The sequence below is a fragment of the Malus domestica genome, chromosome 14 (assembly GCF_042453785.1).
Source record: "Malus domestica chromosome 14, GDT2T_hap1".
In the NCBI taxonomy this organism is placed as follows: Eukaryota; Viridiplantae; Streptophyta; class Magnoliopsida; order Rosales; family Rosaceae; genus Malus; species Malus domestica.
The window spans coordinates 28377069-28405000 of record NC_091674.1 but is presented as its reverse complement, the minus strand read 5'-3'; the positions used below and the strand labels follow the sequence as shown (position 1 = coordinate 28405000).

Below are 27932 nucleotides of genomic sequence, written 5' to 3'. Positions count from 1 at the left end.
AGGTATGGTTAACCGTTTACAAACGGTTATGGGTATGAGTATAACCATTTAAGCAATTACCCAACGGGTAAACGGTTATGCGGGTATGAGTATAAACGGTTATGGGTAAATTAACCGCGGTTACCCACCCGCATAACCATTGCCCATCCCTAACGATGAACGATCACGATCGCTTGATTCCTAGGATCCTTATGAAAAGGATCCGGCGAGAATCCTTCTCCGTGAATTTTAGGCCCTGTACTTGCCATGTGGTTAATTGTTAGCTAATACTTTCTGATGTCCAATTTCATTAATAGGATAAACACATAGATAACCAAGAATGAGGATTCTCTCCGGATCCTTTTTGTGAGGATCTCAGGATCCTCCAATCACATCCGTTGATCGTATATTGTGCATCTAATTTTCGTCAAGTACTATTTATATTCAATTTTAAATAAAAAAAATTACAATGATTTATGACCGCACGATGTACGATAAATAGGCGTAATTGGAGGATTTCCGGGATCCTCGAGAGGATCCTCATTCGATAACGAAATTTCAGTGCTGATTACATCTCATGTTTAACCCAAGATTTTGCCACAACCATCAAATTTAAACAAGAATGAATAGATTCTAAAAGCACTTTCGAGCCTAAGCCTTTCCTCTGTGGAGCATATGCTTATTTTCCGACAACAATTTGGTTCGAAATTCTCACCCGATAACCAAATTTTATTTGCAATATAAATACTCATCATAATTCTAATCCCGCTGTTTATTTTTTGATACACATAGCTGGCTTTGGATCCTCTGCAAACTCTTCTTCTGTGTCATCCAAGACCAAGATGTTGTTCATCGTTGCTTCAGACGAAACCACCAGACCAATGTTCTTCTGCGGCGCCTCCAGCCCCTGAAAAGATCGAAAGATTTTACCACAATGTTGCCATTTCCATGAGGTTTCAGTTCCAAACAATGGTTCAAATGTTTACATCTTTCTTTGTTCGTGGTCGTTTTTCTTGTTTATTTATCGAAAACTTAAGGAGGGATGCCTACCTTAGGTTGCTTCCTCTGCCTCCAAGTGTGCATCCACAAGTTTAGTATTTGATCAATGCACAGTGGCTTCACCAGATAATCAGTGGCCCCAAATTTTAAGAAATTGAAAAGGAAACGGCTTTCATCCTGCGTCGCCAGCACTTCAAAACAAGAAGATTAGCAAGTGTGAGGCAATTTTTACATGGTTTTCCAAGCAAATATTGTACGTATCCTTAGAATTCCATAATGTGCAGATAGTGCATCATGTAGGATGCTCTCTAAAGCAAACAAAAAAGAGCGTCTGTGAGCACCTGATAATATTAGCGGTCAGATCTCCGGTGGGAACCAGAAACCAGATATAGGGGATAATTAGCCATTAGATTTAAGTGTCGCTCGGAGTTGCTCACTTTTCTGCTCCCCAAGTGAGCAAAACCGAGTGCAGTTGTTTCTATTAGATACAAGAATATAGTGCAGAAAACTGTTACATAGAAAGTTGGCGAAACAAAAACAAGAAGTAAAGCTTACTGATAACTGGAATGTGTTTGAAATGCAGATCCTGCATTATATAGTTGAGCATGCTCATGCTTGCCTCTATAGGAAGATCAATTGCAGCAAGTATGATATCAATGAATGACCACTCGGCATTCAGCGCATCCAACACTTCCACAGCCGAGGCAACTGATATTACTGTCAAGGGTGCTTGGAACGCAAAAGAAATAAATAATTGATTCGAAACTTGAATTAAAAATGCAGAAGAAAAAGGACTGATCATATTGATATATACACGCATACATTAATATTTACATTTGTGTACGTACCCTGATAACTGCATGTTGTCAGCAATGTGCAAACCTCCTCGCAACTCCCAGCATCGCGATCACACAGCAAAATTCTTACCCCACTGCGATCCACAGACATGTTCTTGCTCTTAGCTCTACTGCCACCATTTTGCCTGCTGCTGTTACCAATATCTATCTGCTTATCTTTCTCCATTGCAATTCAAACCAGCACACAAAAAGCACAAGGGCTCAAGAAGTGCATATATCCATGCAATGCAGCAATCAGACTCCCTCCCATGCTACAAATACACCAGCTTCCCAACAAAAAGTTTGGTCTACCAAACTTTTGGTCGGGTTTCACGGCCTCCAGCCAGATATTTTGGAGGATCTCATCGTAAATTCTATAAACACATGTCTATATATATGTCTCGGATTTTACCCAACTGCAACATCTCACTTTTTCAGAGTTCTAAATTAAGCTCCTATTTCCTTCTCCATTTTAAGGATTAACCCCCATTGTCTCGTGCTTTACAACAGCTAAACTAAGTGAAGCAGAACCATTTCAGACTTAACCACCACATGTTCGGATCTGCAGAGTACCGTATTTCTGTTGCAGAATCCAAAATCGAGATGCATCTGATCGAAACAATCAAAATGGAATTAAGGGTTACCTACCGTAAACCAGAATTACACCACTTTCGTTGAAGCAGAGCATTGTATTGATCTGTATCTATCTATATATACAATCATCATGTGAACATAGCTAGAAATTACCAGAGAAGAAGTGAAGAAGTACATGCATCTTACAGAATCAAACATGAAATACATTGTGGCCGTCACATCCTTTACCAAATGACAAAATATCAAGCACAGCACATGCCACCAACAAAAATTCAATCACATGCTCAGCAAAACATGTTTAATTAGGGCCTGCAGGGACAATCTTAATATAACATCATAACATTGGCTACTCTTGCTCTCTCTTACCTGCCTTCTTGCCCGGTGGACTAGCGACCGGCTCTTATTCCTCTCGCACACGTGCTCTCTCCCGCGATGGCTTGGCTTGTCCTCCCGTCTGTCTGCCGCCATCTTCAATCATGCAGAAACTAATCCCTATTGCAGAATAAGTCAAACTAGTTAATACAAATTTTCTCAACTCCTAATGATTGTTACAGTTCCTTAAAACAAGTTAGTTGTTGGGATAAGGTTGTCCTTCCAAAATTGGAAGTGAAAATAACCTACACTCCAAAGCTTACAGAGTATGTCTGCCCCCATTTCTGTTTTGCTGTCATCCATCACATCCTTTACCGAACTGAAAAATCTCAAGGACAAGATTCTGAATCCTCACAAATATAAACCACATGCTTATAACATGGCAGGGCAGGGCCGGCATGCAGGAGCCATAATTAACTTGGTGATCAAGGAGGAGCTCAAGTCTTATGAATTTTTAAGGTTTGATTAAAAAGAGATTTTTGGCTTTATTAGTATACAAGTTTCCTATTTTCTTGCTCACAATAGCAAATCTCAAAGTGGGTCCCATCTTGGCCACAAGAGACAATGTTGCCAAATTAGTTGCAAACTTATCAAGAGTTTTCTTTTCGGATTGTTTACAGTAGCGATTTTCACACTCTCGTTTTCTCTTTCTCGGTGTATCAATTGTTTGATCTACTTTGATTTATTGAATACAAAGGCTAAGACAAAAGGAAGGAGCATACGAGTGGAAAAGGGAAGTGCGAAAACCATTTCTGTAATAATAAACTTCATACTACTAAATTAATTTGATCAGAGTGCATAGTCGATGAACATATATGGTAGCACAGAATTTTAATAAGAAAGAATTAACATTAACGTAGACTGCAATTACATGTCACAACTATCATCCTGAATATGTCAATCTACTTGTCATATTTACAGAGCAACTTCCCCCATCAAATAAATCAGAGATCCAAATTCATCCATCAATTGGAATGAAGAATCAATTTCTTTGCCACCAACCTAATGCCTGCACTCTCCTGAAAGTCATACGGATCCAAGGAGAAGAATGCATCCACAAAAGTCTGCGGTTTGAAAAGGGTGCTAAGTGCTGAAGCATCAAACTTGGTGAAGACGAGCCTCTCCTCAGCGCCAGAAGGCTCTTTTTGATATATCTCTGTGGCGTATATTGCAATATCCCCACATACTGCTGTCTGTATGCTGCAAAAACAAATTATACACAAAAAAGTACATCTAATCAGATGAATATTCTTTCTCAGTAGCCAATAGACTGCAGGAATAATGTGTTTCGTGTGTGTGTGAGAAAGAGAGAGAGAGAGAGAGACTAAAACTTACTGTAATCTCACTGTAGGATAGTTATTGAAACCCTCTTTTCGGATCACAACAGGCCTCCATTCGGAGCTGCTACCGGAATCCATAGACAACTTTTGTGCAATGCCATCACATGCATCAAGAACTTTGCACAAATTTTGTGATGCGTAACAAACAATATTCAATCGTGGCCGGCCAGCATGATCAAAAAACTTTCCATTGATTCCAAACCGCAATTTCATATGCCTACAGCAAAGCTGCAAACTTACATCTTTGTGTAACAACTTTATCCTCTGACTCCCATGATACAACGGAACAAGGGAAGCACAGATAGAAGGAATAGAGATTTCATCAGGCTGCAAAAACTCCATAGTGCCATTGGAACTCCCCGATGCAGCAAAAGGGGAAGAACTCTCGACAGACTCTTTCACAGGTATTTCTACCATGGCAATGTCTGGCTGATTCAGCTCTTTCGTCACTTCATCGTTAAGTGGGCCCATGTCAAAGGGATCTGGTCGAGCGGCGCTAGATTCAATCAGATTAGAGACTTCTTCAGTGTCTTTAGTCCTAAGAGATGTTATTGGATGATTCTCCCCTGTTATTTGATTTGTAGAAGATAACATCTGACGATTCTCATGCTCAGTATTCATGTTTATGCGAGACCCCTTAGCAGATGATTTCCCGTCACTACGACTTCTTGTGGTAGCATTTGGAGAAACCCAACTATTCTCTGTGAATATGTCTGGGAGGCTCGACTCCTGTGAGTAGATCAGACTATAGTTAGTTCTATTGAAATATTTTGTTGAGCCAAGTACTGTTTTAGAAAGACTGGTCTTACGTCTTACGCCTCATACATTTCAAATTTGAAAAAACAAAGGGAAAAAAGGAAGGAAATACTATTGATTTATATTCTAACATGGTAACACCCCGCCCTACACTACCATTAAAAAACCATCACATGAGATTTCATATAAATGCTTTATTATTCAAGAATGGGTTCACCATCCTTTCAAAATCATATCATTACCAAGAGTAACACGGTTGCACAATACTTCAGAACTTCAAGATTCATTCGAACATCATCCAAACTCCTGACAAACCATTACATAAAAGATTAGTTCAAGGAAACCAAATTGAAGGCAAGAGTAATTAGTTTAAACTCGAACTAGGTTTGCAGAAATACCTGTGTGTCTGCTGTCCAATCCCGAAATAGGTTGCAAGGGAGGCCATCTGCGCAAAATAATTTGTGTCATGTATGTATCAACGATAACATTCACAAGTAACATACATCAACACCTAGAAACTGCACAAATGCTCCTCCTCCTCAAAACCACATATTTCATTTTGCCCCTTAATTTAAAGAACTTATTCGGATCAAAATCTAACCGGTAACATTTACCAACAGATGGAGAGAAAATAAATACCTTCATGTTACCAGCTCTCCTTCCGAACCGCTGTGTCAACAATGCCAACGAATCAATGGTACCTTTCGGTTCTGGCGCAGGCCGACCAATGCGTGCGAAAGCCTCCCGAATCCGATAACAATCAAACCTCAGAATGTTGTGACCAGCCCATATACGTTCTATACACAACAACCGCAAAATCAAATTTCACTCGTCAAATAAGTTTTCATGCCGTTTCGAAAAATGGATCTCAAATTATCCACCAACAACAACCTCAGAAATGAAAAATCCAAAGCAACACTCAAAAATTAAAACTGAGCTAGTTTAGTTTCAGCTAATTTTCCTTCGATTTCTCAGCAACCAAACACACAATCATCCATAAAAATCAAACCTTCACGTTAATTATCAATTCATTCGTACAAAACTAAAGATAAAAGTCCAAATTTTTCCCTCAATTTTCTCGGCAGCCAAACAGAGTTAGAAACTGAGAAAACAAAAATTAAAAGGAAAGGAGCTAACCGTGGAGAATGTCGTAGACCGTATCGGCGATGTCTTGAAAAGAAGGGGCGGCAATGACGGCGTCGCGGGTAATGCCGTTGCCACGGACGGACAGGGAATTGATGGCGGAGAGGTCGGCGGGTCGAATCAGGGTGGAGTAGCTCTCGAGCTCCACCAGCTTCCTAGGGCAAACGAGAATCGACCCGAATTCCAAGATGGTGAAGCCCTGTCCGGATCGGGTCGGCACCATCGTCTCCACGTCGAAGAAGGCTATTTCGAACCGATCCTCGCTCCGACTCGCCATTTTTTTTGCATCCAAGTGTCCAAATCCCCGCTCGTATATAAAGCAGTTGTGCAATGCGGCTTCTGCTTCCTTGGCCAAATGTAAGAAGTGACCACACGAGAAAGTCTTGTGTCCGATGGAAGTAGACCCGGTAAACGGATGATCTTTGTCGTGTTTGTGTAGTATGTTCTGTTGTCCTAACGGGTTTTTAAATCACGGTAGTTAACGAGTTACGAAAGAAATTATCATATCTTACGAATTTTTAAGGCTTGATTAAAAGGAGATTTTTGGCTTTATTAGTATACAAGTTTCCTATTTTCTTGCTCACAATCGCAAATCTCAAAGTGGGTACCATCTTGGCCACAAGAGACAATGTTGCCAAATTAGTTGCAAACTTATTAAGAGTTTCCTTTTCGAATTGTTTACCGTAGTGATTTTCACACTCTCGTTTTCTCTTTCTCGGTGTATCAGTTGTCTGATCTAATTTGATTTATTGAATTCAAAGGCTAGGACAAAAGGAAGGAGCATGAGTAGAAAAGGGAAGTGCGAAAACTGTAATAATAACTTGGTTCTAATAAATTGATTTGATCAGAGTGCATAGTCAAAGAACATATATGGTAGCACAGAATTTTAATAAGAAAGAATTAACATTAACACAAACTGCAATTACACGTCACAACTATCATCCTGAATATGTCAATCTACTTGTCATATTTACATGTCATATTTACAGAGCAACTTCCCCCGTCAAATAAATCAGAGATCCAAATTCATCCATCAATTGGAATGAAGAATCAATTTCTTTGCCACCAACCTAATGCCTGCACTCTCCTGATGGTCATACGGATCCAAGGAGAAGAACGCATCCATAAAAGTCTGCGGTTTGAAAAGGGTGCTAAGTGCTGAAGCATCAAACTTGGTGAAGATGAGCCTCTCCTCGGCGCCAGAAGGTTCTTTTTGATATATCTCTGTGGCGTATATTGCAATATCCCCACATACTGCTGTCTGTATGCTGCAAAAACAAATTATACACAAAAAAGTACATCTAATCAGATGAATATTCTTTCTCAGTAGCCAATAGACTGCAGGAATAATGTGTTTCGTGTGTGTGTGTGTGTGTGTGTGTGTGTGAGAGAGAGAGAGAGAGAGAGAGAGAGAGAGAGAGACTAAAACTTACTGTAATCTCACTGTAGGATAGTTATTGAAACCCTCTTTTCGGATCACTACAGGCCTCCATTCGGAGCTGCTACCGGAATCCATAGACAACTTTTGTGCAATGCCATCACATGCATCAAGAACTTTGCACAAATTTTGTGATGCGTAACAAACAATATTCAATCGTGGCTGGCCAGCATGATCAAAAAACTTTTCATTGATCCCAAACCGCAATTTCATATGCCTACAGCAAAGCTGCAAACTTACATCTTTGTGTAACAACTTTATCCTCTGACGCCCATGATACAACAGAACAAGGGAAGCACAGATTGAAGGAATAGAAATTTCATCAGGCTGCAAAAACTCCATAGTGCCATTGGAACTCCCCAATGCAGCCAAATGGGAAGAACTCTCAACAGACTCTTGCACAGGTATTTCTACCATGGCGATATCTGGCTGATTCACCTCTTTCATCACTTCATTGCTAAGTGGGCCCATGTCAAAGGGATCTGGTCGAGCTGTGCTAGATTCAACCAGATTAGAGACTTCTTTGGTAGTCCTAAGAGATGTTATTGGATGATTGTCCCCTGTTATTTGATTTGTAGAAGATGATTTCCCATCACTACGACTTCTTGTGGTAGCATTTGGAGAAACCCAACTATTCTCTGTGAATATGTCTGGGAGGCTCGACTCCTGTGAGTAGATCAGACTATAGTTAGTTCTATTGAAATATTCTGTTGAGCCAAGTACTGTTTTAGAAAGACTGGTCTTACGTCTTACGCCTCATACATTTCAAATTTGAAAAAACAAAGGGAAAAAAGGAAGGAAATACTATTGATTTATATTCTAACATGGTAACACCCCGCCCTACACTACCATTAAAAAACCATCACATGAGATTTCATATAAATGCTTTATTATTCAAGAATGGGTTCACCATCCTTTCAAAATCATATCATTACCAAGAGTAACACGGTTGCACAATACTTCAGAACTTCAAGATTCATTCGAACATCATCCAAACTCCTGACAATCCATTACATAAAAGATTAGTTCAAGGAAACCAAATTGAAGGCAAGAGTAATTAGTTTAAACTCGAAGTAGGATTGCAGAAATACCTGTGTGTCTGCTGTCCAAGCCCGAAATAGGTTGCAAGGGAGGCCATCTGCGCAAAATAATTTGTGTCATGTATGTATCAATGATAACATTCACAAGTAACATACATCAACACCTAGAAACTGCACAAATGCTCCTCCTCCTCAAAACCACATATTTCATTTTGCCCCTTAATTTAAAGAACTTATTCGGATCAAAATCTAACCGGTAACATTTACCAACAGATGGAGAGAAAATAAATACCTTCATGTTACCAGCTCTCCTTCCGAACCGCTGTGTCAACAATGCCAACGAATCAATGGTACCTTTCGGTTCTGGCGCAGGCCGACCAATGCGTGCGAAAGCCTCCCGAATCCGATAACAATCAAACCTCAGAATGTTGTGACCAGCCCATATACGTTCTATACACAACAACCGCAAAATCAAATTTCACTCATCGAATAAGTTTTCATGCCGTATCGAAAAATGGATCTCAAAATTATCCACCAACAACAACCACAGAAATGAAAAATCCAAAGCAACACTCAAAAATTAAAACTGAGCTAGTTTAGTTTCAGCTAATTTTCCTTCGATTTCTCAGCAACCAAACACACAATCATCCATAAAAATCAAACCTTCACGTTAACTATCACTTCATTCGTACAAAACTAAAGATAAAAGTCCCAATTTTTCCCTCAATTTACTCGGCAGCCAAACAAAGTTAGAAACTGAGAAAACAAAAATTAAAAGGAAAGGAGCTAACCGTGGAGAATGTCGTAGACCCTATCGGCGATGTCTTCAAAAGAAGGGGCGGCAATGACGGCGTCGCGGGTAATGCCGTTGCAACGGACGGACAGGGAATCGATGGCGGAGAGGTCGGCGGGTCGAATCAGGGTGGAGTAGCTCTCGAGCTCCACCAGCTTCCTAGGGCAAACGAGAATCGACCCGAATTCCAAGATGTTGAAGCCCTGTCCGGGTCGGGTCGGCACCGTCGTCTCCACGTCGAAGAAGGCTATTTCAAACCGGTCCTCGCTCCGAGTCGCCATTTTTTGTGTGTTCAAGTGTCCAAATCCCCGCTCGTATATAAAGCAGTTGTACAATGCGGCGTCTGCTTCCTTGGCCAAATGTAAGAAGTGACCACACGAGAAAGTCTTGTGTCCGATTGAAGTAGACCCGGTAAACGGATAATGTTTGTCGTGTTTGTTAACGAGTTATGCAAGAAATTATCATGTTTAATATTTTGATTTGACAAATTATATTTGATTGGATTCTTTACAGATGATCCGATAACGGTCTAATTTTAACAGTCCAATTCGTTAACAAGTTCTTAATGCACGATAACGATCCGATTTATTAACGGATTTACTTGAAACCTGTTATTTTCACTTCATTTCGTGTTAGGTTTACGGCTTGTGCAATAAATTGTCAAGTCTATTTTGAAGGATCACACGTATTCAAGAGATTTTTTTGTGTAGGATACAGGTGATTTCTCTTTGCAGACAAATCAAAATTTGACACGTGTATAGAACCTTTTGCTTCGACGATTATAAATATGCGGCAGATTGCGTATATGCGATTTGTACGTAACAACAAAAAGCTTTGACTTGACTGCATGAATGACAGGTTGTTTGTACGTAACAACAAAAAGCTTTTTGTTGCCTGCACGAATGACAGGAATATGCCAATGTGGGAATGTATATTTGGTATAATTCCTTGCCATGGCGTGTGACCAAAGATTCAAACAAAACCCTAATAGCAGCAAACCCACACGGAGCCTTGTCCCCATCTCCCACGTCTACTGTGTGATCAAGTCCAACTAAACTTGAAGACGAAGTGTTTTTAATTTTCCCACACGGTGTTCTCGTTTCATGCAAGTCCTTTCAGATTCTGTCTGATTTACCCTTCAAACCTATCACACGTCTCCATGTGCAGCGTTTCTGTCTGGTTGGCCTCTGATCATCTGGTTCCACACCTGTCGTACTTGGGTTTTCGACGTTTTCGAAAACTTTCCGGGCGTGATTGAGATACCCGGAAGCTACATAGAACGATAAAATCCGAACAAGAATGTAGCTTTTTTGTGTGAGTCCGTGAATTGTTATCTGAAGTAGAGAGAAGAGGCGTTGTTGCAGAGCTCTGGAGGCTGTGGGGTTGGCGGGAACGGCTTCAACTGACATTTTAAAGCCTTTGTTTTGTGAAAGCATAAGTAACTAACTTGACCGCGCAATTGTTGCACTTCAGGCATTGTAGTTTCAAATGTTGAAAGATTCTTCAGTGCATCGAAAACATGGCTCGTACACCAAGTGTAATAATACAATTAATTGAATTCAAAGGCTAAGACGAAAGCAAGGGAGGGCACGAGGAGACAAAAAAAGTGCGAAAACCATTTCTATAATAATAAATTGTAGATACAATAAATCAGAGATGCTGCAATTACATGTCACAACCATCAGCATCCCCTGATTCCCACTTTTGTTTATAAAATTGAACAACTATTTTACAGATACAAATTCCTCCATCAATTGGGAAGAAGAATCAATTTCTTTGCCACCCACCTAATGCCTGCACTCTGCTGATAGTCATACGGTTCCAAGGAGAAGAATGCATCGACAAAAGTCCGCGGTTTTAAGTGGGTGCTAAGTTCTGAAGCATCAAACTTGGTGACGAGCCTCTGCTCTGCGCCACAAGGCTCTTTTTGATATATCTCTGTGGTGTGCTGTATGCTGCAAAAACAAATTATACAAAGAAACAGTACATATCTGATCAGATGAATCTCCTTTCTCAGTAGCCAATAGACTGCAGTAATAATGTGTTTTCTTGTGCGCATGTGTGCGTGAGAGGCTAAAACTTAACTGTAATTTCACTGTATAAGTACGGTCCTTTTGGATCACAGCAGGCTTCCATTCGGAGCTGCTACCAGAATCCTTAAACTTTTGTACAACGCCATCACATGCATCAAGAACTTTGCACAAATTTTGTGATGCGTAACAAACAATATCCAATAGTGGACGGCCATCTTGATCAGAATACTTTCCGCTGATTCCAAACCGCAATTCCATATGCCTATAGCAAAGCTGCAAAGTTTCATCTTTGTGTAACAACTTTATCCTCTGACTCCGATTATACGACGGAACAAGGGTAGCACGGATAGAAGGAATAGAAACTTCATCTGGCTGTAAAAACTCCATAGTGCCATGGGAACTCCCCGATGCAGCGAAAGAGGAAGAACTCTCAACAGACTTTTGCATAGGCATTTCTACCATGGCGTTGTCTGGCTGATTCTGCTCTTGCATCACTTCATCGCGAAGCGGGTCCATGTCAAAGGCATATGGTCGAGCTGTGCTAGATTCAACCAGATTAGAGACTCGTTCGGTGTTTTCACTACAAATTCTTGTGTTAGCATTTGAAGGAACCCAACTATTCTTCTTGAATATGTCCGGGAGGCTCGACTCCTGTGAGTAGATCAGACAATAGTTAGTTCTTACTATTGATATACTTGTTGAGTTGAGCAGCTCAAGTTGAGCTTCAAAAGGTCTAACTTTGAGGATGTGAGCCAAGTACTGTTTTAGAAAGACTAGTCTTAAGTCTACGTCGCGCCTCCTCGTATATTTCAAAATTGAAAACAAACGAAGAGGACATACTATTGATTTATATTCTAACATGGTAACACCGCACCCCTCGCGTGTGAGCTCCTCACTACCATCTAAAATCCAACACATGAAATTCCGTATAAATTTATGGGTTCACCATTCCTTCAAAATCATATCATTACCATGAATAAAACGGCCGCACAGCATTTCAGAACTTCCAGATTCATTCGAACATCATCCAAACTCCTGACAAACCATTACATGAAGGATTAGTGCAAGGAAACCAAATTGAGGCAAGAGTAATTAGTTTAAACTCGAAGCAGGTTTGCAGAAACACCTGTGTGTCTGCTGTCCAAGCCCGAAATAGGTTGCAAGGGAGGCCATCTGCGCAAAATTATTTGTGTCATGTATGTATCAACGAAAACATTCACAAGTAACATACATCAACACGTAGAAACTGCAAAACTGCTCCTCCTCAAAACTACATATTTCATTTTGTCCTTTAAATATGGATTTGGAGAATTTAAAGAATTGATTCGGATCAAAATCTAACTGGTGACATTTACTAACAGATGAAGAGAAAATAAATACCTTCATGTCACCAGCTCTCCTTCCGAACGTCTGTCTCAATAATTCCCATGAATCGATTGTATCTTTCGGTTCTGGTGCACGCCGACCAATCTGCGCGAAAGCCTCCCGAATCCGCTCACAATCAAACTTCAGAATGTAGTGACCAGCCCATATACGTCCTATACATTGTAACTACTTTAGTACTTTCAGCTAATTTTCCTTCCATTTCTCAGCAACCAAACACAACCAACCATAAAAATCAAACCTTCATGTTAATTATCACTTCACTCATACAAATGAAAGATAAAAGTTCAAATTAAAGCTAACCGTGGAGAATGTCGTAGACCCTGTCGGCGATGTCCTGAAAAAAAGGGGCGTCGACGAGGGCGGCGCGGGTAATGCCGTTGCGGCGGTCGGGCAGGGAACTGATGACGGAGAGGTCGGCGGGTCGGACCAGGGTGGAGTAGTTGTCGAGCTCCACCAGCGTCCTGGGGCAAACGAGAATCGACCCGAATTCCAAGATGGTGCGGTCGGTCGGCCTCGTCGTCTCCAAGTCGAAGAAGGCTATTTCGCACCGGTCCTCGCTCCGACTGGCCATTTTTTTTTTCTTCAAGTGTGCAAATCAAAACCCAAGTCTCTGCTCGTTTATAGAATGTTCAAATTAAAACTCAAGTTCCCACTCGTTTATAAAGTGTTCGAATCAAACCTAAGTCCGCTCATTTATAAAGTGTTCAAATCAAAACCCAAGTCCTTGCTCGTTTATAAAGTGTTCAAATCAAAACCCAAGTCCCCGCTCGTTTATGGTGCTCAAATTAAAGTAGATGTACAATGCGGGGTTGCTTCCTTGGTAAGCTACCAAGAAGAAGAACACTACTTTGCTGGTGAAAAAATATTAGCAGCAGCTCCAATCACAGATGGACAAAAAAGGTAGCTTTGGCTTTAATAAAGTGTTCAAATTTTACCAAAAATATAAAGCGTTGGGCAAATGTAATGCGGCTTTTGCTTCCATGGTCAGCTACCTTTGGTTTTTATTAATATAACTCCAACAAAACTCACCAAGAAAGCTGAAGACATGCTTCTGTCGGGAGAAGTGGTACATCAAGGTGGCGGTGTCTCAAACCTAACACATGTCGCCATGTGTTTCAATTTTCCCGCATGATGTTCCCGTTTCATGCAAGTCCGTCCAGCTTCCGTCTGATATACCCTTCAGCAGCTAAGAATGATTCAAGTCTTAGGAAAGCTGAGGACTTGCTCTTTTCCTATTATGCATAGAAAAGCACATCTGATATGTCTGGTTTGGAACTTTGGAGACACCCAGAAGCTACATAGAACGATAAAATCTGAACAAGAATGTAGCTTTTTTGTGTGAGTTCGTGAATTGTTATTTGGGTGTCAATCTGGGTGAGTTTTTTTTTATCGAGTTGCAGCTCTGTAGCAGAGAGAAGAGCCGTTGTTGAAATAGCAAAATTTCCATACCAAAATTGAATCACTACATGCATCCTTTCCTATACCAAAATTTCCATAAAATCCCACTGTGCTAAAGATTTAATAAACATTTGCCCAATGGTAAAAATAGCATGATTATCCATTCCTTCAATCAAGCATCAACAAAACCAAGACACCATCGAGCAGACTGAGAGAGTGAGAATTTCAGATTGGGCAACATGCTTGAACCACCCATGCACGATGGAATTTGAAGCTCCAATTCAAAAGATCCAACAAAAAAAAAAAAAAAAAAAAAAAAACCCTACTCCACCAACCAACACAAACACAGAGAAGAGAAATACATATTAGTGGAAGAGTTATAGTGCTCACGATAAAAGGAAATAAACTGCAGCAATCACCATACAAATTTTATACGTTCTTAAAGCATTAGGATTTCTTATTAATTCATCGGATCTAAGGCTTGCTAACTAGGCTCTGATACCAAATGTTGGAATAAACTTAGTTATTACCATGCATACTAGGTCACGATTTGAAATTAGATAAGAAAGACTTACCTAGTGCAGCCATGGTTATTGTTAACACACTCAAGAATTCTTCTACTCACTCAAGACCTTATGTTCCAATGGTGATAGAACCCTAATTGCAGAACGTATTTCTCTGTGAGCAGGGAACTCTTGCACTTATAGAAGCAATGACAGCCAACTCCCATCTATCGTGGAGGGTTGGTTATTTTCCCGTTGCTTCAAATCTCAATCGTGTAGAGAAGGTTGTGATTAGTGCTTCCTTTCAAATGCACGATGAAAGTATAACCCTCATTATATGATGTAGCTTTCCACGTATCCAAACTCTTATTAATTTGTATTACCAGCATATTATTTCTCCTTTATCTTTAACTAGTTGAGTCCACATAGGATTCTTATAGACCATGCTACTGTTGCACCAGGAACGGAAATAACACTATAAAGGAGGCCACGACGTTGTTTTGGCTTTACGAATTAGCAACACCAAAATGTTCTAATTTGAGGATGTTCCACTTCAGTCATTGTAGTTTCAATTATCGAGAGATTCTTCAATGTGTCAGGAACACGGTACAATTGGTTGAATTCAAAGGCTAAGACAAAACGAATGAGCGCACGAGAAGAAAAGAAGAGTTCGAAAACCATTTTTGTAATAATAAATCAGAGATGCCGTAATTACATGTCACAACTATCATCATCCCCTGATTTCTGTTGAGGAAAAAACTTATAGTACACAACTCTAACACAAGTGTTGGAGAGACAACACAAGTAAACAAATTACTTGTATTACACACACAAAATATTACAACACTCACAAGGATACAACTTTAGAAGCAATGACACTCACTCACTTTCTAGAGACAAACTCTAGACCACTCACACTCCTCACAAGACTATTTTTGTTTCTCACTCTCACTTGGTTGCCTTCTTGATTTCTTGTTGGTTGTTTGTTACATTTCAATACACACACACACACACACACACACCCACTTATTTACAGGTGGTATTCACCGACTTTCCCTTTGCCCACCAACATGGGCATTGCATAATGGCCACACAATTGTACAAATAGCTAGATCTTTCTAGCTAGTGATCATGCACTGCCACCGACATGTTTTCCTAATTGGCCTTATGTTTTCCTAGTTTCTAGTACATTCTAATTACAAACACACCCACCGACTTACATGTTGCTAGAAGTTTCTAGTTTAATATACATACACCGGCCATTGCTAGAATTCTCTAGAATTCAAACCAATTGGGCTGGTGTTGATCTTTAACACTCCCCCTCAACACCAACTCATTCTTTCCTTCAGTCTAAGTTAACGACGAAACTTTTCAAACTTGCCGGTACTCAAACCTTTAGTGAACAAGTCCACAACTTGTTCATCTGTATTGATTTGTCTCATCTCAATCTCTTCTTGCAAGACCTTCTCTCTAATGAAATGATAGTGTACCTCTACATGTTTAGTTCTTGCATGAAAGACTGGATTTTTCGCCAAGCAAATTGTTGATTGGTTATCACAGTACAATGGTGCTGGATAATCTACTGGTTGATGTAGATCACTCATCAACTGTACCAGCCATGCATTCTCTTGAGCTTCCATTGCTGCTACTCTATACTCTATTTCTGTGGTTGACAAAGACACCATTGGTTGTCTCTTACTGCACCACGAAACTACTCCATAACTAATTTTGAAGACATACCCAGTGGTCGATCTCTTGGTGTCATGATCTCCTGCAAAGTCTACGTCACAATAGCCAACCAACTTACCGTCTTCACCTTTCTTGTACAAAAGACCATAGTCAATTGTACTATTTACATATCTCAATATTCGTCGAACCGCTTCTAGATGAAGTTTCTTTGGATTTTGCATATATTGACTCATCACACTAACTGCATAAGAAATGTCAGGTCGAGTCAGAGTCAAGTAGATTAGACTACCTACCAATTGTTGATACATTGTTGCATCTTCCAAGCCTCTGCCTTCATGTGCACACATCTTGGCATTAGGTTCCACCGGTGTTGAGATTGGCTTGCATTCAAGCATCCCAAACTTTTGCAACAAGTCTTTTGCATACTTTTGCTGACACAAAAATATCCCTTCTTGTGTGCGATCAACCTCTAATCCAAGAAAGTGCTTGAGTTGTTCAAGTTTTTTCATCTTGAACCGAACTAACAAATTCTCCTTTTTTCGACGAATTTTTGCCTCATCATCGCTTGTGATGATTAGGTCATCCACGTACACTAGTATGACAGCTAACTTTCCTCCATTAGCTTTAACGAACAAGCTGGAATCTGCATGCACCACTGAGTAACCACTTTGTGTGAGAAACTCTGCAATCTTACTGTACCACGCTTTTGGTGCTTGTTTCAAACCGTAAAGTGCTTTCCTTAACTTGCACGTACTCAGGATGAGCTTTGCTTTTAAAGCCCATTGGCTACATCATGTAGATCTCCCGATCTAACTCTCCATGCAAGAAAGCATTCTTCACATCCATCTGGTATAGATTCCAATCTTTGTTAGCTGTAAGTGCAAGTAGGACTCGTACAGTAGTAAGCTTTGCTACTGGACTAAACGTTTCATCATAGTCTAGTCCATACTGCTGAGAGAAGCCTCGGGTCACTAACCGAGCCTTGTACCTTTCAACTGAACCATCAAGACGACGCTTTATCTTGTACACCCATTTGCAGGATATGGGTTTCACATCCCTTGGCTTTGGCACCAAATCCCATGTCTGATTCTGCTTAAGCGCATTGATTTCTTCTTCCATAGCTCTTACCCATTCAGAACTTTGTGATGCATCTTCAAACGTCTTAGGTTCTTTTACTGCTTCATCAACTATAACAGCATTGACATATTTATGATTTGGCTTTTGTACTCTTGTTGACCTCCTTAGTTGTGATTGTGGAATTGATTCTTCCACTTCACTATGTCTAACTTCTCCTAGTTGTTGATACACACCAGTTTGCTAAAGGCTCTTGGGTACTTCTTGCTCGACATCGTCTCCAGCAAATAAATCTTCAAACTCATCTGGACTTGATTGGATTTAGGCAACTTGGTCTCCCAGTTTCCCCTGCAACGTATCCTCAATCTATTTCGAATCGAGCAACGCCTTATTTTCTGAGCACCAACAAGATGATGCTTCTGCGTCCCATTCTTCATCCATAGCTAGAGACGCAACGACGTCCCAGTCATCCTCACTTTTCTTCTCTGAGTAGGCGACATTACTTTCTGTAGGCCTTTTGAACCAGTAATCCTTTGCCATGTGACCCTTTTTACCACAATTGTAGCACTTGCCCTTAAACCTTTTATTATTTTGGGACTGACCATAGTTGCCGTGAAACTTTGGAGCTCCTCCTAGTCGAGAACTCCCTCCTCCTTGATGACCTTTTTCCTTATCACCATTTCTTTTAGATCCACCACTAACATGTTGCTTAAAGCTGCCTTTACTTTTGGTGTAGAGTGCTTCCTCTTCACCTCTTAACGAGACCCCTCCCATTTGCTTTGCCAAAGCTTTTTGATCGGTAAGCAAATTCTCAAACTCAACAAGTGATGGTTGCATCGGCCATCCTTGTACAGCGGCAACGAAGCCTCGATATTCGGGTCTCAATCCATGGATAATTATTCTTTTTATCCTGGATTCTACAATGGCAGCACTAGGATCTAACTCAGAAATTTCACGGCAAATAGACTTTACCTTGTGGAAATATTCGGCAATCTTCATGTCTTGTTGGGCCATCGATAACAACTCATTCTCGAGAAACTATAGTCTTGTATCATTCCTCTTTGAAAAGAGTGTGGCGAAGATGTCCCATGCTTCTTTCGGTGTCTTGGTCTTCCGTATGTGCTCCAACATGTCATCCTCAACTGTGGTTTTTAGGGCGAACATGGCTTTCCTTGCCTTGATCTTCCACTTCTGCAGAGCATCGCTGGTGTCTTCTTCCGGCTACGTAACTTCATTACCGCCGACGACATCCCAAAGATCTTGGCCTTGTAGGTAAGAATCCATACACGTCGCCCATCTGTTGTAATTTTTGTTGTTCAACTTCTTGATTCCTCCAACAACTTAAAGATCTCTCATCGTGTCGGCAAAACTTCGATAAGCCGAACAAGATTAACGAATAATCTTGTGAAGTACTAAACTTCTCACGATTCTCAAAAACTTCACTAGAGATGGTCCATGATCATACCGCTCTGATACCAATTGTTGAGGAAAAACTTAGAGTACACAACTCTAACACAAGTGTTGGAGAGACAACACAAGTAAACAAATTACTTGTATTACACACACAAAATATTACAACACTCACAAGGATACAACTTTAGAAGCGATGACAGTCACTCACTTTCTAGAGACAACCTCTAGACCACTCACACTCCTCACAAGACTATTCTTGCTTCTCACTCTCACTTAGTTGCCTTCTTGATTTCTTGTTGGTTGTTTGTTACATTTCAATACACACACACACACCCACCTATTTATAGGTCGTATTCACCGACTTTCCCTTTGCCCACCGACATGGGCATTACATAATGGCCACACAATTGTACAAATAGCTAGATCTTTCTAGCTAGTGATCATGCACTGCCACCGACATGCTTTCCTAATTGGCCTTATGTTTTCCTAGTTTCTAGTACATTCTAATTACAAACACACCCACCGACTTACATGTTGCTAGAAGTTTCTAGTTTAATATACATACACCGGCCATTGCTAGAATTCTCTAGAATTCAAACCAATTGGGCTGGTGTTGATCTTCAACAATTTCCACTTTTGTTTATAGAATTGAACAACTATTTTACAGAGCAACTTCCCCCTCCCCCCATCAAATAAATCAAAGATACAAATTCATCCATCAATTGGAAAGAAGAATCAATTTCTTTGCCACCGACTTAATGCCTGCCATCTGCTGATACTGACAGTCATACGGTTCCAAGGAGAAGAATGCATCGATAAAAGTCCGCGGTTTGAAAAGGGTGCTAAGTTCTGAAGCATCAAACTCGGTGAAGAAGATGTTAGGAATGTCGGTACTACAAGATAGAGAATGCACAAGGTAAAGTAGAAAATGGACGCCAAGAATTTATGTGGTTCGGCAATTTATGCCTACGTCCACCAAACAAGGAATCTTCACTATATGAAAAAAGATGAATACAACAAGAGTAGTCTTACCAAGCCAAAGACAAGGCTTGATGGATACAAGAAAGTATAACACACACTTTCTATCACTCTAAACTTCACTCACACAATGTGTAGTGGAACACTCTCACTCTCACTCTTGGAGTGGAACTCTAGCTTTGGACTTGATCCTTTGCTACTCACTCTTAGTTCTCTATTGGTTACATCACACCCATATTTATAGGTGAGGGCTTGGCATTCTACTAGTTTCTAGTTCCTTCTTCAAACCTCTAGTATAGAAAAATCTAGACTAGCCACATACTTGTAGCTTCTAGATCTTTCCATTTGCAACCAAGGAAGCTAGTACTCTCTAGCTTCTTCCATCAACTTAATAACATGCTAGAATTGTCTAGCAAGCTCCAGCCTCATCTCTTGCTTACTAGAATAATCTAGAACATTGATCATGGGCTGGACCATATACCAACAATCTCCCCCTTCAGTCCATGAGGGAGGAATTCCGATCATGACTCCAAGTTACCTGGAGTTCATCCCAGCAGCTTTAATGCAGAATTCCAACTTTGATTTTGTGACTACCTTTGTCAACATGTCTGAAGAATTATTATCGGTATGAATCTTCTTCAGCTGCAGCAACTTGTTCTCGATAGCGTCTCTAATCCAGTGATAACGAATATCAATGTGCTTAGTGCGTGAATGATATGTAGTGTTCTTGCTCAAGTCCAGAGCACTCTGACTATCACAATAAATGCCATAATCACTTTGCTTCAAACCCAACTCTTGGAGAAACTGCTTCAGCCACAACAACTCCTTGCATGCTTCTGTAGCGGCTATGTATTCAGCCTCGGTTGTGGACAAAGCAACACACTTTTGCAACTTGGATTGCCAAGACACGGCTCCCCCGGCAAAAGTGAACAAGTACCCAGATGTAGATTTTCTACCATCCAGGTCACCTCCCATGTCAGCATCTGTAAATCCTTCCAAGATTGGTTTGGAACCGCCAAAGCACAAGCACATCTTAGAAGTCCCCTTCAAATATCTGAGAATCCACTTAACGGCTTCCCAGTGGTCCTTCCCTGGATTAGAGAGAAACCTGCTCACCACACCTACTGCATGAGCAATATCTGGTCGTGTGCACACCATTGCATACATGATACTTCCTACTGCTGAAGAGTAGGGAACAACTGCCATTTTCTCCTTTTCTTCATATGTTTTTGGACACGACTCTTTGCTCAACTTGATATGATTGGCTAAAGGTGAGCTTACCGGTTTGGCTGCTTTCATGTTGAACCTTTCAAGCACCCGTTCAACATACTTTTCTTGTGACAGCCACAACTTCTTGGATTTTCTGTCACGAATTATCTCCATGCCCAAAATCTGCTTGGCTGGCCCTAAGTCCTTCATGTCAAAGGACTTAGATAACTCTTCTTTGAGCTTTTTAATCATAGAAGCATCTTGTCCGACAATCAACATGTCATCAACATAAAGCAATAAGATGATGAATGTACCTCCAGAAAATTGTTTGATATAGACACAAGAGTCAGCATGAGTTCTCTTGTACCCATTACTCACCATGAATGAGTTGAACTTCTTATTCCACTGTCTCGGAGCCTGCTTAAGACCATATAAACTTTTCTTGAGCTTGCACACCAAATTTTCTTTACCTTTGACTTCAAAGCCTTTGGGTTGCTCCATGTATATCTCCTCTTCTAAATTGCCGTGGAGAAATGCAGTTTTAACATCTAACTGCTCGAGCTCAAGATCCATGCTTGCTGCCATACCAAGGATAACTCGAATGGAAGTCATCTTCACCACCGGTGAGAAAATCTCATCAAAGTCAACTCCTTTCTTTTGACCAAAACCTTTGACAACCAAACGAGCCTTGTACCTTGTCATGTTGTCGTCCTTTTTCAATTTGAACACCCACTTGTTTTTCAATGCTTTTCTGCCCTTTGGAAGCTCCACCAGCTCATAGGTATCATTCTTTGATAAGGAATCCATCTCTGACTCCATTGCCTTCATCCATTTATCACTGTCATTATGAGCTCTGGCCTCTTCATAAGTTTCAGGCTCTCCATAATTAGTCAACATGATATACTCTGATGAAGAATACTTGGTAGACGGTCTTCGACTTCTGCTGGATCTTCTGACCTGATCTTCATTCTCTTGCGGGGCTAGAGGCTCCCCCTGATTGGATTCTCCTTGAATCTGCTCTTCTTGACTAGGCTCCCCCTGATCAGCAATCTCATGGTCTGGCACATCTTGATCAGGCTCCTCTTGATCAGCATTATCTGATTCTGCAGGCACTTCATTGGCAGTTGCTTCAGGGATGTCATCGTGACTTTCTTCATCTGAAGCTAATGGATCAACTCCTCTGACTGCGCTATCTGGTTGTGCCTCTTTATCCGAATCCCCAATTGTTTGTTCTTCATAAAAGACCACGTCTCTACTTCGGATAAACTTCTTCTGGTATGGGTCCCATAATCTGTAACCAAAATCTTCACCGCCATAACCAAGAAAGATGCACGGTGTAGCTTTGTAGTCTAACTTCGATCTCTGCTCTTTGGGCACATGCACAAAAGCTTTGCAACCAAACACCTTCAGATGAGAGTAAGACACATCATTACCAGTCCATACTCTCTCTGGAACATCAAGACCTAATGGTACTGATGGAGATCGGTTGATCAAATAGCAGGCTGTCCTTACAGCTTCACCCCAGAACTGCTTAGATAACTTTGCAGTCCTCAGCATACACCTGACTTTCTCCATGATGGTTCGGTTCATTCTTTCAGCAACACCGTTATGTTGTGGAGTTCCAGGAACCGTCTTCTCATGACGTATGCCATGTTTCACACAATACTCTCTAAACTGGTGAGATGTGTACTCACCGCCGTTGTCGCTACGAAGGCACTTGAGAGGTTTCCCAATTTCCCTCTCCACCATGGCATGAAACTCCTGGAATGTCTGAAACACTTGGTCTTTGGATTTCAACAAATACACCCAAACCTTTCGTGAAGCATCATCAATATAAGTAACAAAATATTTATTTCTTCCAAGTGACTCGACTTCCATGGGTCCACACACATCTGAATAAACAAGATCTAACAAATTTCCTTTCTTTGTAGATGGAACAGAAAAACTAACTCTTCTTTGTTTTCCGAATAAACAATGCTCACAAGAGTTTAACGACGTACCTTTGGCAAAAGGAATGTGAGACTTCTTTGCCAAAACTTGTAGGCCTTTCTCGCTTATGTGGCCTAGCCTCTTATGCCATAAGTCTAGAGATGAGTCCTCCACAGCATTCAACTCACCTTTCAAAACCTTGGCATTTGACCGGTACAACGTACAACAAAGTCGTGCTCTTGCTACCACCATTAAGCCTTTAGTAAGCTTCAATTTTCCTTCGCCAATATGGTGATAATATCCTTGTCGATCAAGGGTACCGATGGATATCAGATTGAGACGTATATCAGGAATATGTCTCACATCTTTCAACATCAATTGGCAGCCGAGATTAGTTCTTAAGCAGATATCACCAATTCCAAGAATTTTGGAATAGCTTTCATTCCCCATCTTCACTATGCCAAAGTCACCTTCTTTGTATGTACTGAAGAACTCCCGTTTGGACGTAGCATGGAAGGAAGCTCCATTATCAAAAATCCATTCAATGTCTCTGTCAGAGTTGCCCATATGCAGACATTCACCAACAGACAATATTTCTGGTACATCACCACAGATGACAGCGGTGGTATTGCCAGTATCATCTTTCTTCTGATTGTTTCCTTCCCTTTGCTCTCTCTTCCAAACTCGACAATTTTTCTTCATATGGCCTTCTTTGCCACAATGGTGGCATGCACCCCTGAACCTTGACTTGGATTGGCTAGGACTCCTGCCATGACCTCTAGGCCCTCTACTCTTGCTTCTTCCGCGGTTCTCTGTGACAAATACTTGGCTGCTATCTGTGCCAGAAGTCTTTCTCCTTGTTTCTTCATTGAGCATGCTATTTTTAACATTATCAAGGGTAAGAACACCATTAGAAGCAGAGTTACTTATACTCACCACAAAGGTCTCCCAACTGTCTGGCAAGGATCCAAGTAACAAGAGCGCTTGTAGCTCGTCCTCAATCGTCATTTTCATAGTAGCCAACTGGTTGATGATATTCTGGAAATTGTTCAGTGTTCTGCTACACTTAAACCATCCTTGTACTTCACATTGATGAGCTCTTTGATCAAGAAGGCTTTCTTAGCTGGAGTCTTCTTCTCGAACAAGGACTCAAGCTTTGTCCAAAACTCGCGAGCATTGGTTTCATTAGACACATGGTGAAAAACACTATCGTCCACCCATTGTCTAATTGTGCCAATAGCCTTGCGATTCATCTTCTTCCACTCGGCATCGGACATGCTCTCTGGCTTAGCGGCATCTCCTTCAATTGGCTCATGCAGATCCTTGCAATAGAGAATGTCCTCCATCCTTGGCTTCCATGTTACCCAATTGGAGTTGGTGAGTTTGATCATAGTGTCACTTCCTTCCATCTCGCAGTACGAGCCAACCGGGCTCTGATACCACTTGTTAGGAATGTCGGTACTACAAGATAGAGAATGCACAAGGTAAAGTAGAAAATGGACGCCAAGAATTTATGTGGTTCGGCAATTTATGCCTACGTCCACCAAACAAGGAATCTTCACTATATGAAAAAAGATGAATACAACAAGAGTAGTCTTACCAAGCCAAAGACAAGGCTTGATGGATACAAGAAAGTATAACACACACTTTCTATCACTCTAAACTTCACTCACACAATGTGTAGTGGAACACTCTCACTCTCACTCTTGGAGTGGAACTCTAGCTTTGGACTTGATCCTTTGCTACTCACTCTTAGTTCTCTATTGGTTACATCACACCCATATTTATAGGTGAGGGCTTGGCATTCTACTAGTTTCTAGTTCCTTCTTCAAACTAGTATAGAAAAATCTAGACTAGCCACATACTTGTAGCTTCTAGATCTTTCCATTTGCAACCAAGGAAGCTAGTACTCTCTAGCTTCTTCCATCAACTTAATAACATGCTAGAATTGTCTAGCAAGCTCCAGCCTCATCTCTTGCTTACTAGAATAATCTAGAACATTGATCATGGGCTGGACCATATACCAACAGAAGAGCCTCTGCTCGGCGCCAGAAGGCTCTTTTTGATATATCTCTGTGGCGTGCTGTATGCTGCAAAAACAAATTATACAAAGAAACAGTACATATCTGATCAGATGAATCTCCTTTCTCAGTAGCCAATAGACTGCAGTAATAATGTGTTTTCTTGTGCGCGCGTGTGCGTGAGAGACTAAAACTTACTGTAATCTCACTGTATAAAAGCCCTCCCTTCGGATCACAGCAGGCTGCCATTCGGAGCTGCTACCAGAATCCATAGACAACTTTTGTGCAACGCCATCACATGCATCAAGAACTTCGCATAAATTTTGTGATGCGAAACAAACAATATCCAATCGGCCAGTTAGATCAAAATACTCTTCATTGATTCCAAACAGCAATTCCATATGCCTACAGCAAAGCTGCAAAGTTTCATCTTTGTGTAACAACTTTATCCTAAGACTCCCATTATCCAACATCAAAAGGGTAGGACGGATGGAAGGAATAGAAACTTCATCTGGCTGTAAAAACTCCCAACTATTCTTCTTGAATATGTTCGGGAGGCTCGACTCCTGTGAGTAGATCAGACAATAGTTAGTTCTTGTTGAAATGTCCCACATCGACCGTATCAATGACAAAAGAAGAGTTTAAATATCCTAACCCCACTCTAACTAATACCGAGACCTTTTGTGATAAAACCCCACACCTGACGGATTGTGCAGGTGGTAATTACCAAGTTGGGGACAATATCGGTATTGTTGGAAGTGGGCCGTATGGCCCGTCTCTGATAATTCTATAGTTCTTACTATTGATATACTTGTTGAGTTGAGCAGCTCAACTTGAGCTTCAAAAGGTCTAACTTTGAGGATGTGAGCCAAGTACTCTTTTAGAAAGACTAGTCTTAAATCTACATCGTGCCTCCTCGTATATTTCAAAATTGAAAACAAACGAAGAGGACATACTATTGATTTACATTCTAACCTGGTAACACCGAGGCCTTTTGTGATAAAACCCCACACCTGACGAATTGTGCAGGTGGTAATTACCAAGTTGGGGACAATATCGGTATTGTTGGAAGTGGGCCGTATGGCCCGTCTCTGATAATTCTATAGTTCTTACTATTGATATACTTGTTGAGTTGAGCAGCTCAACTTGAGCTTCAAAAGGTCTAACTTTTAGGATGTGAGCCAAGTACTGTTTTAGAAAGACTAGTCTTAAATCTACATCGTGCCTCCTCGTATATTTCAAAATTGAAAACAAACGAAGAGGACATACTATTGATTTACATTCTAACCTGGTAACACCGCACCCCTAACGTGTGAGCTCCTCACTACCATCTAAAATCCAACATTGAAATTCCGTACAAATCAAAATCATATCATTACCAAGAATAAAACGGCCGCACAGCATTTCAGAACTTCCAGATTCATTCGAACATCATCCAAACTCCTGACAAACCATTACATAAAGGATTAGTTCAAGGAAACCAAATTGAAGGCAAGAGTAATTAGTTTAAACTCGAAGTAGGTTTGCAGAAATACCTGTGTGTCTGCTGTCCAAGCCCGAAATAGGTTGCAAGGGAGGCCATCTGCGCAAAATAATTTGTGTCTTGTATGTATCAACGATAACATTCACAAGTAACATACATCAACACCTAGAAAATGCACAATTGCTCCTCCTCAAAACTACATATTTCATTTTGTCGTTTAAATATGGATTTGGAGAATTTAAATAATTGATTCGGATCAAAATCTAACCGGTTACATTACTAACAGATGGAGAGAAAATAAATACCTTCATGTTACCAGCTTTCGTTCCGAACTGCTGTTTCAAGAATTCCAATGAATCGATTGTATCTTTCGGTTCTGGTGCAGGCCGACCAATCTGCGCGAAAGCCTGCCGAATCAGCACACAATCAAACTGGAGAATGTTGTGACCAGCCCATATACGTCCTATACACAACAACCACAAAATCAAATTGCAAATTATCCACCAGCAACAACCGCAGAAATGAAAAATCCAAAGCAACCCTCAAAAATTAAAATTGAACTACTTTAGTTTCAGCTAATTTTCCTTCCATTTCTCAGCAACCAAACACAACCAACCATAAAAATCAAACCTTCATGTTAATTATCACTTCACTCATACAAATTAAAGATAAAAGTTCAAATTTTTTCCCTCAATTTTCTCGGCAGGCAAACACAGAGTTAGAAACTGAGAAAACAAAAATCAAAAGGAAAGAAGCTAACCGTGGAGAATGTCGTAGACCTTGTCGGCGATGTCTTGAAAAAAAGGGGCGTCGATGAGGGCGGCGCGGGTAATGCCGTTGCGGCGGTCGGGCAGGGAATTGATGACGGAGGGGTCGGCGGGTCGGACCAGGGTGGAGTAGTTGTCGAGCTCCACCAGCTTCTTGGGGCAAACGAGAATCGACCCGAATTCCAAGATGGTGAGGTCCTGGTCGGTTCGGGTCGGCATCGTCGTCTCCAAGTCGAAGAAGGCTATTTCGCAACGGTCCTCGCTCCGACTGGCCATTTTTTTTTATTCTTCAAGTGTACAAATCAAAACCCAAGTCCTCGTTTATAAAGTGTTCAAATTAAAGCAGATGTACAATGCGGGTTGCTTCCTTGGTAAGCTACCAAAAAGAAGAACACTCCTTTGCTGGTGAAAAATATTAGCGGTAGCTCCAATCACAGATGGACGAAAAAAGGTAGCTTTGTGCAAATGCAATGCGGCTTTAATAAAGTGTTCAAATTGTGACCAAAAATATTAAGCGTTGGGCAAATGCAATGCGGCTTTTGCTTCCTTGGTAAGCAACCTTTGGTTTTTATTAACTCCAACAAAACTCACCAAGAAAGCTGAAGACATGCTTCTGTCGGGAGAAGCGGGTACATCAGGGTGGCGGTGTCTCAAACCTAACACATGTTGCCATGTGTTTCAATTTTCCCGTATGATGTTCCCATTTCATGCAAGAATGTAGCTTTGGAGACACCCAGAAGCTACATAGAACGATAAAAT

At 40.8% G+C, this 27932-nt stretch overlaps 4 protein-coding genes and 1 long non-coding RNA gene across 8 annotated transcripts; 1 reads left to right on the top strand and 4 right to left on the bottom strand.

Moving 5' to 3' along the window:
* Window positions 1–487: 487 nt before the first annotated feature.
* Window positions 488–2118, bottom strand: LOC114820856 (two-component response regulator-like APRR1). Of its 2 annotated transcripts, none has more exons than XM_029092154.2 (4): window positions 1827–2118; window positions 1534–1707; window positions 1030–1169; window positions 488–886 (listed from the first exon to the last, which is right to left on the bottom strand). In XM_029092154.2, exons 1-4 carry the CDS (start codon window positions 1999–2001, stop codon window positions 752–754), a joined length of 624 nt encoding a protein of 207 aa, XP_028947987.1. In that variant the 5' UTR covers window positions 2002–2118; the 3' UTR covers window positions 488–751. The 2 variants fall into 2 exon arrangements, with proteins under 2 accessions (XP_028947987.1, XP_028947988.1); XM_029092155.2 differs by having other exon boundaries at window positions 1534–1695; window positions 1827–2115.
* Window positions 2119–3609: 1491 nt separating this feature from the next.
* Window positions 3610–6466, bottom strand: LOC103455375 (protein NEN1-like). The gene is made up of 6 exons (XM_029092085.2): window positions 6014–6466; window positions 5516–5673; window positions 5275–5321; window positions 5119–5182; window positions 4116–4849; window positions 3610–3980 (listed from the first exon to the last, which is right to left on the bottom strand). The coding sequence occupies exons 1-6, from the start codon at window positions 6294–6296 to the stop codon at window positions 3746–3748; spliced, it is 1521 nt and encodes a 506-aa protein (XP_028947918.1). The 5' UTR covers window positions 6297–6466; the 3' UTR covers window positions 3610–3745.
* A 437-nt stretch (window positions 6467–6903) lies between these two features.
* Window positions 6904–9723, bottom strand: LOC103424595 (protein NEN1-like). Its single transcript, XM_029092086.2, has 6 exons — window positions 9289–9723; window positions 8790–8947; window positions 8549–8595; window positions 8393–8456; window positions 7453–8123; window positions 6904–7287 (listed from the first exon to the last, which is right to left on the bottom strand). Exons 1-6 carry the CDS (start codon window positions 9569–9571, stop codon window positions 7053–7055), a joined length of 1458 nt encoding a protein of 485 aa, XP_028947919.1. The 5' UTR covers window positions 9572–9723; the 3' UTR covers window positions 6904–7052.
* A 1174-nt stretch (window positions 9724–10897) lies between these two features.
* LOC103415324 (protein NEN1-like) lies at window positions 10898–27667 on the bottom strand. Of its 3 annotated transcripts, XM_070812000.1 has the most exons (7): window positions 27167–27667; window positions 26712–26869; window positions 26459–26505; window positions 26303–26366; window positions 25122–25489; window positions 24938–24992; window positions 18913–19663 (listed from the first exon to the last, which is right to left on the bottom strand). In XM_070812000.1, exons 1-7 carry the CDS (start codon window positions 27447–27449, stop codon window positions 19505–19507), a joined length of 1134 nt encoding a protein of 377 aa, XP_070668101.1. In that variant the 5' UTR covers window positions 27450–27667; the 3' UTR covers window positions 18913–19504. The 3 variants fall into 3 exon arrangements, with proteins under 3 accessions (XP_070668100.1, XP_008367554.1, XP_070668101.1); XM_070811999.1 differs by lacking the exons at window positions 18913–19663; window positions 24938–24992; window positions 25122–25489; window positions 26303–26366 and adding exons at window positions 10898–11245; window positions 11376–11974; window positions 12295–12358 and having other exon boundaries at window positions 27167–27559; XM_008369332.4 differs by lacking the exons at window positions 18913–19663; window positions 24938–24992; window positions 25122–25489; ... (2 more) ...; window positions 26712–26869; window positions 27167–27667 and adding exons at window positions 10898–11245; window positions 11376–11974; window positions 12295–12358; ... (1 more) ...; window positions 12704–12861; window positions 13010–13413.
* On the top strand, window positions 19375–25575 carry LOC139191323 (uncharacterized). Its single transcript, XR_011575335.1, has 2 exons — window positions 19375–19663; window positions 24938–25575. It is a non-coding gene; the product is annotated as an uncharacterized lncRNA (long non-coding RNA).
* Window positions 27668–27932: the final 265 nt, after the last annotated feature.

Excerpts from the sequence above, each read along its gene's own strand:
- LOC114820856 (XM_029092154.2), bottom strand. The coding sequence starts at position 2,001 with ATGGAGAAAGATAAGCAGATAGATATTGGTAACAGCAGCAGGCAAAAT. Across the intron at positions 1,708-1,826 it reads GACAACATGCAGTTATCAGG|CACCCTTGACAGTAATATCA; the intron begins GTACGTACACAA and ends TTGCGTTCCAAG. Across the intron at positions 887-1,029 it reads GGCAGAGGAAGCAACCTAAG|GGGCTGGAGGCGCCGCAGAA; the intron begins GTAGGCATCCCT and ends CGATCTTTTCAG.
- LOC103455375 (XM_029092085.2), bottom strand. The coding sequence starts at position 6,296 with ATGGCGAGTCGGAGCGAGGATCGGTTCGAAATAGCCTTCTTCGACGTG. Across the intron at positions 5,674-6,013 it reads GGTCTACGACATTCTCCACG|AACGTATATGGGCTGGTCAC; the intron begins GTTAGCTCCTTT and ends TGTTGTGTATAG. Across the intron at positions 5,183-5,274 it reads ATTGGACAGCAGACACACAG|GAGTTTGGATGATGTTCGAA; the intron begins GTATTTCTGCAA and ends ATGGTTTGTCAG.
- LOC103424595 (XM_029092086.2), bottom strand. The coding sequence starts at position 9,571 with ATGGCGACTCGGAGCGAGGACCGGTTTGAAATAGCCTTCTTCGACGTG. Across the intron at positions 8,948-9,288 it reads GGTCTACGACATTCTCCACG|AACGTATATGGGCTGGTCAC; the intron begins GTTAGCTCCTTT and ends TGTTGTGTATAG. Across the intron at positions 8,457-8,548 it reads CTTGGACAGCAGACACACAG|GAGTTTGGATGATGTTCGAA; the intron begins GTATTTCTGCAA and ends ATGGATTGTCAG.
- LOC103415324 (XM_070811999.1), bottom strand. The coding sequence starts at position 27,449 with ATGGCCAGTCGGAGCGAGGACCGTTGCGAAATAGCCTTCTTCGACTTG. Across the intron at positions 12,359-26,458 it reads CTTGGACAGCAGACACACAG|GAGTTTGGATGATGTTCGAA; the intron begins GTATTTCTGCAA and ends ATGGTTTGTCAG. Across the intron at positions 11,975-12,294 it reads GTGCGGCCGTTTTATTCATG|GAGTCGAGCCTCCCGGACAT; the intron begins GTAATGATATGA and ends ATCTACTCACAG.